Below are 20,237 nucleotides of genomic sequence, written 5' to 3'. Positions count from 1 at the left end.
GTGTTTGATTTTGGTTCCATTCGACTTCTGATGTATTGGTTTGGGTTCTGCTGGATTGGTTCTGATATAAGTCTCTTGGGCTTGCGTTAGTCCTTGGGGTGGTTGTACATAGGCATGCCTCTCTGCTTTTCCCCTGGGGTACAAAGATTGTTTTTTCATTTGTTGGAAACGATGGGTGGATGAAGGGCTGGGTTACTGTTTTGCTGCAATTGAATTCTGTGGGAGATCTTTGCAGGGCTCTGGGGATGCTGTTTTTCAAGGTAGAAGCACCAACTTTGCAGCACAATTGCTCATCGCTCCCTTCAAAAGAAGGCTACCTGAGGATAACTGAGACAAGAATCAGGATGTTTGGGAGGTCATTAATTCCCAGGGTTGAAAGCAACTTGAAGGCACTTTCTCAACCTGGAAATGACATACCATAGAGATGACGTTCTGCCTACGTTCCTTTTATTGCTGGTGTTTATTTTTCCTGGGTACTACAAAGAAGAGTCAAAGCCATTGAATGTACTGCTGATTTGTTCAGGTAACAGGAAAATATGAGTCAACACAGATGATAGGATCTCAGAAAGGCACTTTTTCACAAGAACATCTTCATCAGCAGGAACCCAGAGATGGTTGGGAAGAAGAATCCATTGGTCTGAGTTCCATCTGAAGTCTTGGCTGTGCATCTGCCCTGTATAAGAGACAAACCAGACCCTGTAATAGGGGAGGCCCGTCCTTGTTCCACTGCCAAACAAACATTCTTGGTGGCACAGCCCTTCATGATGACGCTGATGTTTTTTCCACCTGGAGATGGAAGACAAGGTGAACAGTCAAAGCAGCCCTTCACTCCCCTATACTGCTTAGCAAGGATCAGAAATCATTAAGAAGAATGGAATGGTATGTCATGCCGTGGAGAGTTTTCTGTTGGCACAGGTTTCTAATTCTGCAAATGTAGTCCAATTGAATTGTGTTTTGGATGTTTCATGCTATCAGATTGAATTTGCATTGAGGGTCAACCGAGAAAGGCAATTGATCAATGAAGACAACAAACAGATACATGAAATGAGAGGAATCAGAAGTCCAGCAGCTAACCAGATGTTCCCAGGAAGACCAGGAGCAGGACATGAAGGCATCCTGTTGCTTCATGAATCGAAGTGGTGGCGGGCAGTGGAAACTAAAATACTTTCCCTGGGATTTTCCTGGGAAGCCTTGCAAATGCTGCCTGCTTCTGAAATCTTCTCTCGATTAAAAAGGCGACTGCTAGATCAAGAGTTTCAAGTTCTGCAGGACAAGGCGAGAAGCAATTGCTTCCCCCCCTCTTTTTTAATATCAAATTTAAAATCAATCACACGGCAGATTATTTGAGTTTACTTCAGGAGCCCAAGCATAGATGGATAATCACTAGGGCTCGATGTAACTCCTTCCCTTGCTCTATGCTACAAGGAAGGTTCCGAAAAATCGACCTGCAAGAGCGGAAATGTCCTCATTGTATCACAGCGATTCAAACCATGGAACATATATTGCTCGACTGCCCCAAATACTAGGACTAGGAGCAGACTTTTTGCTCTTTGTCCTGTAATCTTTAATGAATACTCTACTGTGGGGAAGATTACGTTTCTACTAAACAATTCCGCCTCCGAGATTTTAACTTTTGTAGCTAGGTTCCTTATAGAAACTTTGGCTGTTTCCGCACGGCCGAAAACAGCGACGCGATGACGTCGTAAAATGCGACGCCTCCGAAAAAAAGCGTTCGCACGGACAGGCGGAGCTGCGGGCATCCAGACCCCCGCAGACATGTGACGGTTCGCACGGAAGCGCTGCGGAAGCGGCGTCTCGCCACGTTGCGCCTGCGCACTTGCGAAGACGCGATGGCCAATGTGACAGCCCTGATGTCCTGCCCGTCCCCCATCCATCAGTGCCTCCCCTCCCAGCTACTGTCCGTCTCAGTTCATGTTGCCCGTGAGGCCAGAGTGTGTATGGGCAGCCACCATCTGCACAGGCGACATGGATCTGGGACAGGTGCCTGACCATGCAGGGACATCGCTAGGGACGAACGTGTGCGTGTGGGGGGGGAGGGGACCCAGCTTGGCTGTCTGGCAGTCGCCATTCATGAGGACGGCTCCGTGCCGGCGGTTCGCACGAGTGCGGCGTCGCTGCGTCACGAGGGGAAAAAGAATGGTTCCAAGCGTTTTTTGAATACAGCGTCTTCGCGCCGGTTTAGCGTTGCCATGACGTAACGACCAAGAAATTGCCGCTGCGCTGCGCGTGCGAACGCTCTCGCTATGACGCTTCTTTTTCCGTTGCCACGACGTCATATTTTGCCCGTGCAGAAACAGCCTTTGAAATGATTACCTGCGATGGTTCTCATGTATGGGATACTTGTTTGGACAATGTTGGCTGTTATATGGATTCTATGCCTAATAAAGGTTTAACAATAACAAGGCATCCTGTTACTGGGGTCCTTCCCAGCTGTTCTTCTGCAGTAGACTGTCTTGAGTTATGGGTCTTTGGTCATCATGAGTCATGACCTCCATGAATTTGGCCAACACTGTTTTCAAACCCATCCCTCCCCTCCATTTCCCCTCCCCCCCTTCCCCTCCTCCCAATGGAAATAAAATGCAACCATGGTATACAAATAATACATGTACAAATACTACTGCACAAACCTCTATCCAGGAGAGAAAAAAGAACTTCCAAAGTTCATTGATGGCCTGAGCAGTCAGACTTACCAATATGTGTGGACGAGACCATCTCAAAGCAATGATCCTGATCTCCAGTGCAATCGGTGATCTCATTAACACAACTTTCACCAGGCGAGTAGCAGGCAGGGCAGTGGATTCCATTTGGATCCGACACCACTGACATCACTGGAGGCAGGACAAAAAGGGAGTTAAGAGAGAGGAGGGGGGAAATGGAACTAGATAGGCAGACATGGGCCCTTTCCCCACTTACCGTTTGCTGCGCGCTACTGTCCCCAAATAGTGTGTGGTCCAGCGGTGCTCCCCATGAGTCCGGGCGGCGACAACGCAGCCGCCCCGACTCTGCGCTCTCACGTCCCCTCGGCGTGCGTCATTTCTGACGCTGAAGAAACGGCACCTTCTGACGTGGCACGCTCTGCACGGGGCAGTGGGGAACACGACCCCGTGCCGGAAATTGCTCGCTCTGGGAGCAGGGCGCCGCAAATCGTAAGTGGGGAAAGGCCCAAGTTGTTAGATATGTTGAAATCAGAGAACTTTCCTGTTCTCTGGCTCCGTTTCTTCATTTTGATTCAACATGCCAAATCTTAAGACAGAACAATGCATAGGATTCCATTATTCTTTTCACACTACGGACAACTCAGCTGCTGGCTCTTTGGCAGGAAGTGACTGTCCGGGAGGGATAGAGCAGTTCAGGTAGGAAGCTGAAGAAGGCTTCCTCTCTCCCCCCCACCTACAGCAATATTCCTCTTTTAAACTGCAGTCCCAGCAGCTGTTCAGAATTTTTTAAAAAAGATAATTGGGAAAAGAATCATGGATCTTTATGCAAAATGTTGGTTCATCCCAAAACAACCCTCTCATTTTTAGAAAAGCAACCACGGGCTTTTTTTTCAGCAGAGGGGGAAGGGGGGATGTGGGCCACTTTTCTCCCCCACCCTGTCGCCTACCCTTCTGCTGCTGCCCAAAAAGGCCTTTGGTTGCTTTAAAATTAAGATGAGCTTACTTCTATGTGGTGAGGCATGACTAAATCTGTGTGGGAGCTGTTCCTGAACACCCTCCCCCCTCCCAAGGAGTGCCTGGGCTCAACCCTCCCCTCTCCAGTTATGTGTCTGGATGTGTCATCACTCCAAGGGCCAATAATGACCTGGTGCTTGCAGATGAGACTGTCTTTACCTTTTTACCTTTAGGACTGTAGCCCAGCACAAAGATGGGACAGCCAACTAGGCGTACACATTTCAGGCAATCCATAGATCAATCCATTAAATCAATATTCATTTTGATCTAAAGAAAACAAATCAGTCATTCTGATGAAAAGAGATGCTCTGAAAACATATAATCTAAAAAACCAGTGGGATCAATGGAATAACTATTTAGAACGAAGATATGCTGTCCAAAACATTTAATTGGATAGATAATTGTATACGACAACGCTAAAGTGTGTACAGATAGAAACCAGAGAAGACAATCATAAGTTTGCTGAATGATTATATTTTATTGTTCTTAAAAATGTAAATACAGATTGGAAATGTAATTCTTTTTTTCTTGTTCTTTATCTTTCACTTTTCATTCTTCACTTTCCTTTCTTCATCTTTTTTCTTTTTTAATATTATACTATTTTCTTTCTTTTCTCTCTCTCCTATCTGGGGGATGTGAATGTAAAGACCACTGTAATGTCTTGATATTTGTACTTACACAAAACCCCAATAAAGATCTGAAAACTCAAAAAAAAAAGAGATGCTCTGTTATTAGGTTATGCTTGTACCTATTCTCCTTCATTAACTGGTTCAGTATCCTGACCTGGATAGCCTCAAGTCATTTGATCTTTTTAGATCTTAGAAGCTAAGCAGGGTTAGCCCTGGTTGGTAAATGGATAGGAGGCCTCCAAGCAGTGGTGGGATTCAGCTAATTTAACAACCGATTCCGGTGGTGGGATTCAAATAATTTAACAACTGGGATTCAAATAATTTAAGCAACATTTTAACAACTGGTTCTGCCAAAGTGGTGTGAACCTGCTGAATCCCACCACTGCCTCCAAGGAAGTCCTGCGTTGTTATACCAAGGCAGGCAATGCCAAACCACATCTGTCTCTTTCTTTCTAAACCACACAGCATCTCCAGGTGAGCTGCAACTGGATGGCCCTTCAAGCCTCACCTTGCCACCCTTCCCCACCCCAATACTCACCTTGCCACCCTCCCCTCCCCTTTCCCACCCCACACAACACCTTCAATCTCTGCCCCACTCCACTCACTCCAAGCCACACCTTTCAACCTTCCTCCATCCAAGTCTCATTTGCCACTCTCCCCTACCCCAATGCAAACTTCCAATCCTCCCCCACCCTAATACTGACCTACCAACCCTCTCCTCACCCCTAGCCACAGCTTTTGACCCTTCTCCCACACCAAGCCTCACCTTGCCACCCTCCCCCACCATAAACAACACCTTTCCAACCTTCCCCAACCAAAGTCACTCCATTCCCCGCTACCCCAGTCAACCACCCAAACCTCACCTTGCCACCCTTCCCCCCACGCCAAGCCACACCTCTCCAACTTATCCACCCCAAGCTACAGACCCAGGCCCAGGTAAGTGGTACATGTCATGCTGGGAGCAAGGGGGGGCTACGGCCTCACTAAAGCCCATTTTAGAGGAGACACTTCCTTTCCCACCCTTTCTTAGGGTCCATTGCATCTCTCCCACAATGGGCTTTGCTGCTTGTATATATATAATTCCCCATTTTAGCATAATGACGTTGGTGTCCATTTATTGCTTCTCTCTTTATATTTCAGATTGTTGGAATCTGAAATTTAACAGAAATGTATAATTTTTGTTTTACATTTTAGACAACTGGTGCCTGTATGGGATCGAGTTCCTGTAATCTCCTGCAGAGGGTGTTTTGACTTAATTTAAGAGATTTCCTTCTAATACAGAACTCCATGGCAGGGTTCCTATGCGATTCTAGCAAGGGACTTTGTTTTGTTCTGTTTTGTTTTAATGTCTTTCCATGTAATATTTTTCAGGAATATCCCAATGCAGAGCATACTCACTTGCTCGTTTCAATGCTCTGCCTAACACCATGACACCATGACATAGAACCAGGGGGCATTCATTGAAAATGCTGGGGGGAAGAATTAGGACTAATAAAAGGAAACACTTCTTCACACAACGTGTGATTGGTGTTTGGAATATGCTGCCACAGGAGGTGGTGATGGCCACTAACCTGGATAGCTTCAAAAAGGGCTTGGACAGATTTATGGAGAAGTCAATCTATGGCTACCAATCTTGATCCTCCTTGATCTCAGATTGCTCAGGAGCAGCAGCAGCAGATGCTTTCACATCCTGCATGTGAGCTCCCAAAGGCACCTGGTGGGCCACTGCGAGTAGCAGAATGCTGGACTAGATGGACTCCGGTCTGATCCAGCAGGCTATTTCTTATGTTCTGATTTGGCAGCTATAACAATATCCCCTATGAGAATAGGCTATGCCAGTGTAAAATGGCTGTGGTTGAGACTGTCTAACATGTACTTTTAAAGTGCCCCATCTATGATTCTCCTCGCTCCATGTATATCCATCCCTTAATAGAGAGGTTAAATATTGATATGTCATCTACTATGAATTTTCTGCTCAATGGTTCTTCTGACCTTATTTGTGAAAATGTTGCGAGCTTTCTGAAACATTACCTGGACAAGCGTAATTATTTTTTTTACAAAATAGTCATGGTTAATTTATCTCTCATTGTGTTCTCTCTCTCTCTCTCTCTCTTTTAATACTATAATTTATAATGCCAATAAAGGCTTCTGTCTGTCAATTTTCCAGGGACTTTTGAAGCTCAAAAAAAATGCACATCCAGGGTTTTAAGGTGGCAAATTATCTAGAGTACATGCATGGAATACCCTAGGACAATGATGGCGAAACTTTTTGAGACCGAGTGCCCAAATTGCAACCCAAAACCCACTTATTTATTGCAAAGTGCCAACACGGCAATTCAACCTGATTACTGAGGTTTTAGTTTAGAAAAACGGTTGGCTCAGAGGTGTGCGTTACTCGGGAGTAAGCTTGGTGGTAGTCGGTGGTAGTAGGCTTTGAAGCAACAGTGCAACTCTTCCCACGGGTGAATCACGACCCTAGGAGGGTTTGCTCAGAAGCAAGTCCCATTGCCAGCAACCGAGCTTACTCCCAGGTAAAGGATCGCACTTTAGTTCTTTGCATGAAAATCAGTGGGGTTTAACTGTGCTTAACAGGGTTACCTACACTGCTTCCCCAAAACTAGGTCTTAGGTTTAATGCTAATAATCGAGGCCAGCGGCCCTGGCCAGCCTAGATGTGAGGGGGGGCAACTCTGTTTGTGCGTGCCCACAGAGACGGCTCCGAGTGCCACCTCTGGCACCCGTGCCATAGGTTCGCCATCACTGCCCTAGGAGTATTTTACCAATGATCACTAAACTGTGGCATCACAGAGACATTCACCTGGGGATTTTTTAAAAAATCTAGAGTCCATAGTTTTCAGAAAACACTGATCTGCTGATCACAATGCCCATGGATCAGGGTTCAATCCAATGAACAGCTCAGAGTGGAACTGATTGGATCATGAAATCAAATCCAACTGTATTTGATGGTATCCTCTTTTGTTTTCACAAGCCGCTTTGAGGTCATCCCAGTCTTATCACACAAAACAAGTTCCAGAGGCAAGAGCTCATCTATGCAGAAACAGGGAAGTAATCACCCAATAAAGGGCTTCAAGGTAGGGAGCCAAGTCCAGAGTGCGGAACTATCAGGGAGATGTACAGCAAGAGCCTGGAAACAGATTTGAGCTGTTAGAAGTAGCAGTATTTGTGTACAGCCTGCCAGAGGCTTTTACAAAGCAACACCCAATATGACGAAACATTATAAAATAAGATATAATGTACAATGGAAAAGTAAAGCATTTCCCAATATGTATATCATAAAGTATAAACAGTATAAATTCTAAAAGCATATTGAAACATCAGACACACATGTGGGTAACTGCTCTCTTTGCCAGGCCAAAATATGGCATTGTATGAGTGACCTAAGGGTCAGATAATTAAAGTGTTAATTTATCAGAATCAGAAGCTAGGTTTAGACCAGCCAGTAACCTAGTGAGAAATTTAGCCCTAGGCTTCACAATACACCAGGCGTCTTCAAACCATGGCCCTCCAGATGTTCACGGACTACAATTCCCATCAGCCCTGCCACTTGGCCATGTTGGCAGGGGCTGATGGGAATTGTAGCCCATGAACATCTGGAGGGCCATGGTTTGAAGACCCCTGCAAGACATGGTACGAGTAAAGATTTAAGCTGAGGACACCAAGGCCAAAGAAGCAGATTGAAGATAATATGAAGCACAGCATCATATCCAGCATCACAGATTTTCCGGAACTTCTTCTGTCATGCCTTCAGCTCTATATGGTGGTAGAAAGTGCTGTCAAGTCCCAGCTGATTTATGTGATGCCATAGGGTATTCAAGGCAAAAAACATTCAGAGGTAGTTTGCCGTTGCCTGCCTCTATGTATTCCTTGGAAGTCTCCCATCCAAATACTAGCCAGCACTGACCTTTCTTCGCTTCTGGGATCTGAAGAGATCGGACTAACAGGGAGCAGCAAAAAGAGCATCATAGTAAATTAAGTAAAGGATTGCAATAAATATTTACTGTGAATCTAACCTCTCTTCAATTACGACAAGCCCTTATGCTCACTAGATTAAATGCTCTCCCCTCAGGGGTCCTCTCAAGGAGATTTGTGGGAACACCTTATCAAGAATGACTACGCCACTTTGGAAACCTAAGTACTAAATCTATTCCAGATGTTCTTTTCTCTGTGATCTTTATGTCAATCTGTACGACTCCACTATTCATTCACGCCTCACCAAGTATGATAATCTGTCAGAGGGAAGACGTGTGTCGTTACTACTAGTGGATTATTCTCCTTACAGCACTGATATGGTTGTGAAGTTTTTGTCAGTCGCTGTGAGGTTATGTAATCACCGGTCATTCTCATTTTTAATTTTGATTTTATTTTTTCTTGTATGAAGAGTTTGGATTTATATCCCCCCTTTCTCTCCTGTAGGAGACTCAAAGGGGCTTACAATCTCCTTGCCCTTCCCCCCTCACAACAAACACCCTGTGAGGTGGGTGGGGCTAAGAGAGCTCCGAGAAGCTGTGACTAGCCCAAGGTCACCCAGCTGGCGTGTGTGGGAGTGCACAGGCGAATCTGAATTCCCCAGATAAGCCTCCACAGCTCAGGTGGCAAAGCGGGGAATCAAACCCGGTTCCTCCAGATTAGAATGCACCTGCTCTTAACCTACTATGTCACTGCTGCTCTCGTGGTTATGCCAAGAAAGGCCTGCTTGATCGATCAACCAATTGATGTTCTCTTTTCTCATTCCAGGAATGATGCTGCTGATCAGTGGATGGAAATGTACAAATGTCCCACTATCACCCACCTGAGATGCAACCTCTGTTGAAGAAAGGACCCCATAGAATGAGCTTCATTTGAAAATGTATCAAAGGACAAAGTGAGAGTTGAGGCAGGGTGAGGGAATGGAGGAACAAAATTAAATTAAAAGGCACACCTACTCTGAGGGCTTTCTAGTGCGCACGCCTCCTCGATGCAACAGGTGGAATACGACTGTATGATTCTTCCATGCCCGAAATTCATGGACTCAGGACTCATGCAGACCTCAGAAGATTCACAGTCTTTTGCTACTGTCAGTACCGTGACATTTTCTGCAGAAGCCATAGAAGGCAAGAGGTTTCTTTCATGACTGGCAAAAGGACTGTCACTGGATCAGGTGGGATGGGATGGGATGTAGGACTTGGGTATTGCAAGAATTCAAAAATACAGAATGAGCCAGATCTAACTTTCAAAAGGGGAGAACATTCTGTCTGGCTCTAATACAAAGTTAAAATCTCTATTTTTAATGAAAATCATTAAAACATTCGTATGACAAACCCACAACTCTTTGTCAACATAACAATATGCATATTATGGACAATAGAAGAAGAAGAAGAAGAAGAAGAAGAAGAAGAAGAAGAAGAAGAAGAAGAAGAAGAAGAAGAAGAAGAAGAAGAAGAAGAAGAAGAAGAAGAAGAAGAAGAAGAAGAAGAAGAAGAAGAAGAAGAAGAAGAAAAGAAGAAGAAGAAGAAGAAGAAGAAGAAGAAGAAGAAGAAGAAGAAGAAGAAGAAGAAGAAGAAGAAGAGTTTGGATTTATATCCCCCTTTCTCTCCTGCAGGAGACTCAAAGGGGCTTACAATCTCCTTGCCCTTCCCCCCTCACAACAAACACCCTGTGAGGTAGGTGGGGCTGAGAGAGCCCCGAGAAGCTGTGACTAGCCCAAGGTCACCCAGCTGGCGTGTGTGGGAGTGTACAGGCTGATCTGAATTCCCCAGATAAGCCTCCACAGCTCAGGCAGCAGAGCTGGGAATCAAACCCGGTTTCTCCAGATTAGATACACGAGCTCTTAACCTCCTACGCCACTGCTGCTCCTAAAACAACAGCCAAACAATAGCCAAAAACAACAAAAAGCAATAAACAATATACACACAGGGGATCCCAAAAACAATACTAGGGAATGAAGTCTCTGTAATGAAGGTATCACTTTCAGAAAGATCCACCAATGGTGTAGGTGTGAAGGATACCAAGCATCTGATGCCAGCAAATACTCAAACTCAGTGGAGATTTTAACTTTGTTTCAGAGCCAGACAGAATTTTCTCCTCTTATGAAAGTATTGCAAGATTTCCTCAAAGAACTTTCTCATGGACTACACATGAACAGAGATGGGCAGAGGCGTTGTCCCCAAGTGCAGAATTGTCCATATAGTGTAGTGCAGAATTGTCTCCTATAGCAATGAAGGACAATTGATCACTTCTGGAGGAGCACTACAACGCTTTGCGGGGGGGGGGGCTCTCCCTATGTCCACTGCCCTTACATTGTAAGAACCAGCCCTTATTGTGTTAGTGTAAGGAATTCCATAGACGCAGAAATAAAAGGCTTTGGGAGTAAAAGTCCATTTATTAAGACATCTTAGAAAGCTCAAGTACACGCAGTGGCAGGAATGACACTTCCCGCCAGAAGCACAGGTTATAATACCAGTCACCCCATCCCCCCCTTCCTGCTTCCCATGGGAATAGAGGCTTCATCTCCGCTAAAGATAAAAGTCTCCGCTGATGCATCTGGCCCATCGCCCGGCTGTGGAATTAATCAAGGTTACTTCACCATCAACACTACTGAATCCCTTACACTCTGCCTCCCTTAAAGAAGACCCCTTCCCCCCAGGTTTGTGCGGAAAGGCGCGGTGGAAAGCAGCAATAAGGGTGGGGGCTTCAATGTTTTCGGAATAAACCCCATTGATTATGTACCCAGAGGAATATCCCACCCAAGAAATCTAAATACCATTGCAAGCCGCTTATGACAAAGTTTAGAGTCCAGGATAGCCAATTTCAGAGTGCTTGTGGCCATCAATAATAGTCGGTGGGGCCCTCCGGGCTGGTCGTAGCTTGCGGCATCGGAAGCGGAGCCTCCTTTGAGCAAGCTGGAATGGAAGACAGGATGGATGTTACTAAGAGAGTTAGGCAAATCTGCCGGCAGTGACATCATTAATTACTTTAGTAATTTGAAAAGTGTTAACCCACAAATCCCTTGGCCAAGTTTGGAAAATTCTATGCAACGCCTCTGAGATTTTTTTTTGTAGATAAATACACCCAGGAGCCCACACGCGAAAGGGAAATCCGAAAGCGGTGCTTATCCGCCTGCAGTTTTTTTGGGGAGTCCTTTGTTTGTTGTGGGCATTGTCTGGATCCGACTTCCATCCCCTCGGCTAGGGATGAAATCCATTGTTGGAAATTCTGGGGTCCAAGGTAGCCGCGGGTAGTTGTGGCAATGTATGGAAGGAGCCAATGACTCAGACACAATTTCAAAGGGGTTTCTTTGTACTACTAATGAACCGCGATTGTTGTAGTAATACGCATTCTAAACGGAACAAGCCTTCTCGCACCAATTGTCTTGGTGGTAGTTGGTGTAACAACAAACGCAATACTCGCTCTAGGGTTCTTGTTCGCTCTCTCCGCCTCACCGCCACTTTGAACGCGGTAGGGCCGGCGACGGGTCGGGCTGCCCCAACAACCCCGCAAAAAAACGCTTTCCAGAACTTCTTGAGATGAATTGGGGCCGCTGGGTCGGAGACCACCTTCACGGGGCGAATGGAGACGGTAAACATGTTGAATAAACAGCCGCGGCTACAACTCTAGGATGGAGGGGATGGAAGCACATGGAATAAAATGAGTTTTGCTTTAGAGAACAAGTCCACCACCACCCATAAAACCGCGGTTGACGATTTTCGGGCAGGGCCCAGTAAGGAAATCGATGGAGATGACTTCCTGCTAAGGGCGTGGAAGTTACCGGAGGCTTGGGCAATAGTCCATGGGGCTTTCCCGGATGGTTTTGGCTTCTGCACAAACCGAAAGCAGCCTTTAATGTATGCCTCAATGTCTTTATGGCGATTGCGCCTTCACCAGAACTGTCGGCGGGCCAAGCGCAGAGTTTTCAAAGCCAAAATGCTCCAGTCTAACGGGCATCGCGGGCAAGCTTCTTCAGAACCTGTTTGCATGGAGGGGGGGAGGCATCGCACTGACACCCTCCGCCAAACCCATTCTCCAAACGCACAGGGAGTCCCTTCGGGCCGCTGGAGGGTTGCTCGTATCAGCCCCGCCTCCCTCCACCCCCCCTGCAGGGGAAAGGGAGAGACGCAGACTGGGGAACGGGGTGGAGGAGAAGTGGACGCTTGAGATCAAGTGACAGCCAACCCCAACTGGGAGGGGGGAAAGAACAGTGCGCGGAATGCCCTCGTATACAGCTCCACCCCCTCCTCGGTAGTGGCTGCCGAGCCGCCACAGCTAGTTTGTTGGTTTTCCCAGGGGGAAAATGGACTGTAAAAGAGAAACGAAAAGAAATCGCCCAACGGGTTGTTTTTATGGACATCTTGAGGGGGGGGGTGGAAAAGAGCTGCCAGGTTTTTAGTGATCCCACCAAACTTGAAAAGGGATGTTTAGCCCCTCCCAGCCAGTGGCGCCAAGTGGAGAGGCAAGTTGGCTTTGATGGCCGCAGTCTCTTTGTCTCCTACAGTCCAGTTGAGCTCGGCACCAGAGAATTTTTTTAGGACAAATAAGCACACGGGAACGCCAGTCTACCATCTTTATTGCAACAGGCTGCCCTGCGCTTTGTCCGAGGCCCAACGTGGAACCACAAACGGGAGATCCGGGTCAGGTATGCTTTGAGATAGGTTCGTGGTAAACGCGAGATTTTAATAGTTCAGTACAATTGACATTTCCTCAGACCAGAAATTGGGGGCCCGGCTTGATGGATAAAGTGGATCCTTCTTACTCCTTAGTGCTGTAAGAGGTCTGTGAGAGGGAGAGTCAGTCTAGCAAATTGGGGGTATAAAATCACCATGCATAAAATTAGCAAAACCAAGAAACGACTGGAGTTCTTTTATGGTTGGTGGGGGCAGGCTATTGAGGATCAAGGGCCAATTTTAGCAGGATCCATTTTTAAGCCCTCGGCTAGATCCCGTAACCTAAATAGTCAATGGAGGTCTGATGAAAAACAGCATTTGGAGAGTTTGGCAAAGAGAGAGCTGTCACAAGCTGCTTTCAGCACCTCTCGAACCAATATTTCATGCTCTTTCTACTGCCGTATGAAGTAAATTAAAAACGCCATCTAAGCATACAACAACTCCCCTTGTACAGTAAATCATGGAGAACTTCAAGCTAATAAGTGGGCCATGAAAGTTCCGGGGCCCCACTTAACCCGAATGGCATTATTGGCATTCAAACTGTCCAAACTTTGTGTTAAACGCGAAATCAGGGTGTTCATATCCTTCAGTTACCCTTGACTCTTGTAGTAAGCTTCTCTCTAAGTCCAACTTAGTAAAATGCTGCCCTTTGCCGAAAGTGCATCTTAAAAGGTCCTTGATCAAAGGCAAAGGATATTTATTGGACAGGGAGACCGCATTGAGACCTCGATAATCTGTGCAAAGCCGTAAAGCACCCATCTTTCTTTTTTTTTGACAAACAAAACGGGAGCAGCTGCGCAGGTATTTGGTAGCCCGCCGTATGAAACCGGGCGGAAAGGTTCTTGTCTAAGAAGGCACGGCTCCTTCTCTTCATTGGGACCTGGCGCGGGTAGATTCTAATCTCTTGGGTAGTTGCTCTGGTTGTATGGACAATTTTACAGTCAGTGTCTCTGTGGGTGGCAACTGATCGCATTTCCCTGTTCCTGGAAAAAACTCTGGCTACAGATCTTTACATGCAGGTGGGATGCCAATAGAATCGGGAGCAATCACTGAGGGAAGCCAGAGAGGGGTGTGTGCCAGGAGACGCTGGCTTCTTCCCACCATTCATGTTCACCGCAGAAGGAGGGTCAGTGAATTCTGTGGATCCTTTCTTTCCAAAATGAATTTTGGTCTATGTAATAACAACCAAGTGCATGCCCAAAACTATGGAGGTTTACGCCACTGGCGCCCAAAATGAAATCCATTCTTTTCTCCCCAATGTAATTCTGGCAAGCAACGGAGGAGAACCGGCTGTGTTTTGAACTGGCCGGTCCTTCAAGCTTCCGAGGGGCTGTCATCCATTTCCAAGGTGAATGGTATGGGCTTAGCTAGGGAATTCGGGTCCAGACCCAGCTCCTCTGGGCTTGAATTCGGGGGGGGGTCAGAGATTAAGCAGTGGGAGCAGCCGAATCTACTGCGGGCTGAGGTATTATAATGCGAAAGTAAAGGCGAATGGGTTGGCCAGAAATGCTTGAACAGTAATGGGAGCTGCCTTCACTCACCGCTGGCCAGGGAGTCAGGCCCATGTCCATGGGGGCTGAAGAAAGACAAACAGCTGCTTCCCCTCCTTCTGGGTCAGCTTCGGTCACCGCTTTGGACTCGAGCCAGTGGGAGGCGGCCCCTGACCCATGGTGGTTTGGCAGACGGAGTGCTGGAGCTGGGGTCATGGTTTTGCTTCTTTGGGACAGTTGGCTGGCTGGGATGACCTGGCCCTCCGGGTGAGTAAAAGACACAACCTGCTTCCAGCGACGGCGGGTCGGAGGTGGTTTCGTGGGAGCGGTTGGCTTGACTTAGGACACAGTAGTGGAGCCAGGGCTGCATGGCCTCCTTGACGAAGCCGTGATTCCAAACGAGACGCCACTTGAGACCCCAACTGGATCCAATCTGCAATGGCACGAGGGAACCCTAATTAAAAAAACACCGCTTTCACGAAGTTTGCTGTCCACAGCATCCGGGAGAAGTATTCGTGATTTCACAGCTTCCAGGCCACTCAGGAGGAAAGTTCCAGCAGTCCGCCGCATCTAAATTCACTTGACAATTCCTGTAAACGGGGCGGCTAGCCTCGCTGGATGGTTTTGATGGTGCTGGATAGCCTTCATTCTCGGCGCCTGGATCTTGAAATGCCTTTAAAGCTTGGAGGAATGCGCGGCACTGTGCTGCAGAGTCCCCATCTTGTAAATCTAAAACAGTCACTGTCAACCAGTCGGCTGCTGCCCCATCTGTGACTGAGCCGATGTCCCGTGATTTTTTCGCTGCTCAGACCGGTATAGACTAATCATAGTCTTCCTTTAAGCGGCATTGAGCTGCAAGATGAAGTAGGGAAGCCAGCCGGGTCCCATCAAACGGGCTGGTGTCAGCGCTTATAGTAGCCCTGCTCGACGGCTCTTGGTGGCCTCTGCTGGGGAGGTGGCTGGCGCTGGCTGAGCAGGCTGGGCTGGCAGCTGCTGTGTAACGGGGAGCCGGAATCGGGGCGCTGGCGGTGCCGTAAGAGGCGCTGGGTGGCAGGACCCAGGCAATGCGGCCCCCCTGGCACCGGCATGATCAGTAACAGCATAGACTCCAACTTGGGGCTGCCCGGTCCGGGCTAGTTCTCCTTAGTTCCCTTTCCAACGCAGCCAGATCCCTCCTGCGCAGCCAATGCATCCTGGTGCGCGCATGCAAAAGCAGCTTTTTTCTCGCTCCAACTTAGCCAGTTCGTTCCGCTTACGGGCTTCAGTGCGAGCTCACTTTATGCGGCGTATGCAGAGCCTGAACGCTTCACGCTGCCGCTTGTAAATCCAGTCTGGACTGTTCCAGGACTTTATCATGGACTGACCGATTCTGGGCATATTGTCGCTGGAGCTGCCAGTTTTAGCAGCACGGTCCAACTCGAAGTTGGACTTCTTTATGCTGCTGTTCCCGGTCCTCTGCAGGTTTTCGCTCTTGCTGCAACTGTGCCCGCCCTCCTCCCATAGTTGGCGCTTCACGGGTTCCATGTCATTGGGCTTCGCCAAGAGTCAGCCCCACTTCCTTTCATCCCAGTCCTCTCTCGATGGGAGAGGAAACCGGTCCGGGCTGGGAAGGCAGACTTTCTCGGACTCCTCGCCGCCTGGAAGCTGCAGGTGTCGGAGGCACCGTGAGAGTCAGCTGGGTAGCCACCGGTGGCTCCTCGAGGCACCTCCTGTGCGGTTGCTGGCCCGGGATTAGGGGTCCCATTGGGACAGCTGCATCGGATACCCCTCCCAATTCCAGGTTTAGTCCCGAGTCCTTTGGACGGGCCCCAGTGCTGTGCCACGGGTGGTTCTTGTATAATCACCAAATAATGCAGTCCAGGAATCAGCTCACGGACTCCCTGGGTTGCCGCATGAAAGGTGGTCAAGCCCGCCTCCTCCATGACGGTTGCATCTGGAGGTTTTGTAATCCACACGAACGGGTAGAGATCCGATCCACAGGCCGATCCATAGACAGCTCTAAACGACCAGCATGGAGGTCCCATCAAGCCGTCAGTTACCGGCCCCTCGCCTCCAACGGAGGAAGACTCGTGGCTGGATACGAGGACGGAGCCACCAGCTGGTGGCCCGCTTCTCCTGCCGGTTCCTTCCAAATCAAGAAGGGAAGGTCGGAGCCCTTTGGGGCTACCGCGACCTTCAAGAGGTAACATTCAACCTCCATCGCAAAGACAAGAAGTCCACTACACAGGAATATAGACAACTTATTATTCCTGCCACAATGTAAGGAATTTACAGACGCAGAACTAAAAGGCTTTGGGAGTAAAAGTCCATTTATTAAGACATCTTAGAAAGTCGGTGACACGTGAGTGGCGGTGGAATGACACTTCCCGGCCAGAAGCACAGGTTATAATACCAGTCACCCTATCCCCCCTTCCTGTTTCCTATGGGAACAGAGGCTTTACTCACAAGAAGATAAAGTCTCCGCTGATGCATCTGGCTCCATCGCCTGGCTGTGGAATGCACTCAAGTGCCATCACCATCAACACTACTGAATCCCTTACAGTTAGAACCCAACAGAAGGCAAAACATTCCTGATCATTAGGGTATCAAATGAGGAGGGGGAAACTTTTGATGGAAAACTTTACACAATGGCCACAATCCCACCTGCCCTAGCCTGGGAGAAAGTCCTATGGAACTGAATGGGATTTACAAAAGAGTAGACTTGCTTTAGATTAGGGTATCACACCCATTTTGTAAATCGATGATGTGTGCGGATTAAAATAGGGGGGGGAGAGATAATATCATCACGAGATCAATATGGGACCAGTTATTAAAACTGGGCAGGGAATAAAATAGTTGTAAAGGAAACCGCTCCATTTGATGAATTAAATTTTAGATCCATCCAACTGAAGGTAGTTCATTTCTCACTTCTACAAGAAGTAAGTTGGGAAATAGTGTTATTGATTACTGTCTGATGTCACCAAAACTTAGAACGCTTGTACAGTCATTTATGATAGATGATTTTTTATTGGGGGATCACCTCTCACTCAATCTCGTTCTGTATAAGGATGTGATGACGGATGTTCCTACTGATACAATCAAGGAAAGTTTACTCCACATTCCCACTGGTCAGCACACCTGGTTTGTCATCACTGAGTTACTCAACCATATATCAATTAGGCTTCTCAAGCACCTTGAATGCAGCTTCCTCCTATGAGACAATTCTCGCTTAATTTCAGTTCGATGATTATATATTGCAGACCACCTTATGAAGTCTGCTAAACATAGGTCTCTTGGTAATACAAGGGTGCCCCCTTGGTTCGACAAAGAATGTCTGGAACTGAATAAACAAATCCAAGCATTTTATCAACAGTTTAAGGAATTTAGGAATCCAACATGTGAAGCCAGTTAACTCAACATAGTCCATGTTAAATGCCTTAATGAAAGAGAAACAGATCCATAATGCGAATCGGCAATGGATCATCTTTACCAAGCCATAATAACTAAATCTTAATTTTGACGGTTCTGGATTATGACTAATCGGTTAGATCCTACAAAATCAGAGATCGCTCCTCTGTTCCACCAGAGGTTTGGACAGAGTATTATGCGAGATTATTTCAAAAGGAGGGAGACCACCTTTAGCTTTCAATTCTTTCCAACGTTGGATAATTCCTAAATAACTACCTGTCGAACACAGGAAGTTGTGAACTTTAATATCCTAAATGAAACTCGTGAAAGCCTCTTGGTCCAGACTTAATTTCCTGAGATGTTAAAGTCACATGTTGACTGGTGGCTCCCCCCTATTGGCAAAATTATTCCTTCAAATTAATGACTCAGGCTACATTCCTAAATCTTGGTTGTCTGCAGTCATTGTGCCTATCCACAAGAAAGGCGATCCATCAGATCCCAACTATCTACCAATTAGTTTAATTCCCAGTTGTGGGGAAACTTTATGCCAAACACTATTATCCAAACTTCTAAACCTTGGTCAATCCAGCAGAACATCATCGGTCCTGAACAAATAGGTTTCACAAGGAGGAAATCGACAAGAGATCATGCAATGCTTTTGTCGCACCTTTGTTACCAAATACACTAGAGGTCCAAGATGTAGATTTTATGGTGCCTTCATTGACCTGAAGGCAGCCTTTGACACAATATCAAGAGAACGCTCTCTACAAATTGATCACACAGGGAATCGATAACAAACTCCACTATCTGATAAGGCAACTCTACACTAATACAAACTGTAGAGTTAAGTACTCACAAGAGATTCTAATTACAGATTCTATTCCAACTTATTGGTGTTAGGCAAGGGATGTGTACTAGCCAACCCTTTTCAACCTTTTCCTGAGCGACTTACCATCAGCCTTAACGGGAATCAATGGCCATGATCCCAAGCTAGGGACAAGGCATATTTCAATACTGCTATATGCCAACGACATTGTCCTTTTATCCCGTTCGAAGGTCGGACTTAATAGACTGCTGAATAGGTGTGGAGAATACTGTGTAGACAATGGCCTGAGTATCAACTAAAACTAAGATTTGAAGTGGCGAAACGCTATAAAAGCACAAATGGGCACTAACATGGTGCCAGTAGAGCAGGTCAGTCGGGATATAGATACCTGGGAATACCTCTTTACTATAATCACTCCTGGTTACTCCCATAAAAGCTGCTATGGCTGCCATTAACAGCTTCATGCCATTGTGCTTCTATTATGGAAAGGGCCCTGCCCTTGCTCCAGCAGCAGTCAAAGTTTTAATTCAAAAATAGAAGCTCAGTTGCTATATGGTGTTCCCACTCTATTGAACGAGTGGATGACTCCTTTGAATATGGTCTAACTCAAAATTTTTCTCAGAAAATCATGGGTCTAAATCATGTGATGTTACTGCCTCTGTTGTGAACTGGGCCAAAATTCATTGGTCTACAGGGCTTGGTCGAGGGTCTTGAAATTTTACAAAATTTGCATTATACACATAATGGGCACTCTCTGGTTCAATCAATACCATCGATACCCAGAGTAATTCATGGTTCTCGCTGATAGAGAGGAAGATCGAACACCAGGTACCCCTTGACTCCCTTCTAACTTTAACTTGTTCAGAGTCAGAGGATTATTGAAACAAAGGTTGTTGGTGAGAGAGAATGGAACTGTTTAACTCTGGCAGCGAGGGAAGACTTGTTCACCTTGCATCTATCGATTCCCTTTGCAACATAACAGAATGGCTCTCCTATCTGTACTCATCTGACCAATCCAGATCAGAGAAGAGTTTTTTTCACTCACAGCTTCCAATGTTTTCCTTCTGCCATACTCACGCAGGTAGATATAACAACCTAGAATGTGCAAAAGGGTGTGTTCATGTGGTGCAACCACTAGAAACATTAACTCACCAATTATTCCGTTGTCCTAAATCGGCAAGTATTAGAGTCAAATACTCCAGGTTGCTTTCTATGCTACCTAGCGAGCTGGATGAACTAAGCAGACTATTGTTCTTATTAAATAATTCTGATGCTACATTCTGTGAAATGGCTGCGAACTTTCTGCTGGAAATATCCCACAAGCAACAGTCTGTATGAATCAACTTAATTTGTTATATGTTGCAAGTTTGTATTTTGATGCGATTTAGATGTGATTTTATACTTTTTATACTGTTTATGCCAAATAAAGGCTAAATGAATGAACTTCTACAAGTCTCTGACTTCATTCTTCAGCACTAGAGGAGGGTAGCTGAACTTGTGGGCGGAGTTAATCTGACCACCAACACTATTTTCCTATTATTTCTAAACCGACGTGGA

General features: G+C 46.5%; 1 protein-coding gene across 1 annotated transcript; it reads right to left on the bottom strand.

Annotated features, from left to right (window-relative positions):
* Positions 1 to 464: 464 nt before the first annotated feature.
* LOC125435492 (phospholipase A2 inhibitor NAI-like) lies at positions 465 to 9,426 on the bottom strand. Its single transcript, XM_048501690.1, has 3 exons — positions 9,264 to 9,426; positions 2,712 to 2,849; positions 465 to 786 (listed from the first exon to the last, which is right to left on the bottom strand). Exons 1-3 carry the CDS (start codon positions 9,424 to 9,426, stop codon positions 578 to 580), a joined length of 510 nt encoding a protein of 169 aa, XP_048357647.1. The 3' UTR covers positions 465 to 577.
* Positions 9,427 to 20,237: the final 10,811 nt, after the last annotated feature.

Source organism: Sphaerodactylus townsendi, linkage group LG06 (assembly GCF_021028975.2).
Source record: "Sphaerodactylus townsendi isolate TG3544 linkage group LG06, MPM_Stown_v2.3, whole genome shotgun sequence".
Taxonomy (NCBI): domain Eukaryota; kingdom Metazoa; phylum Chordata; class Lepidosauria; order Squamata; family Sphaerodactylidae; genus Sphaerodactylus; species Sphaerodactylus townsendi.
This window is presented reverse-complemented; position numbering and strand designations above follow the sequence as displayed.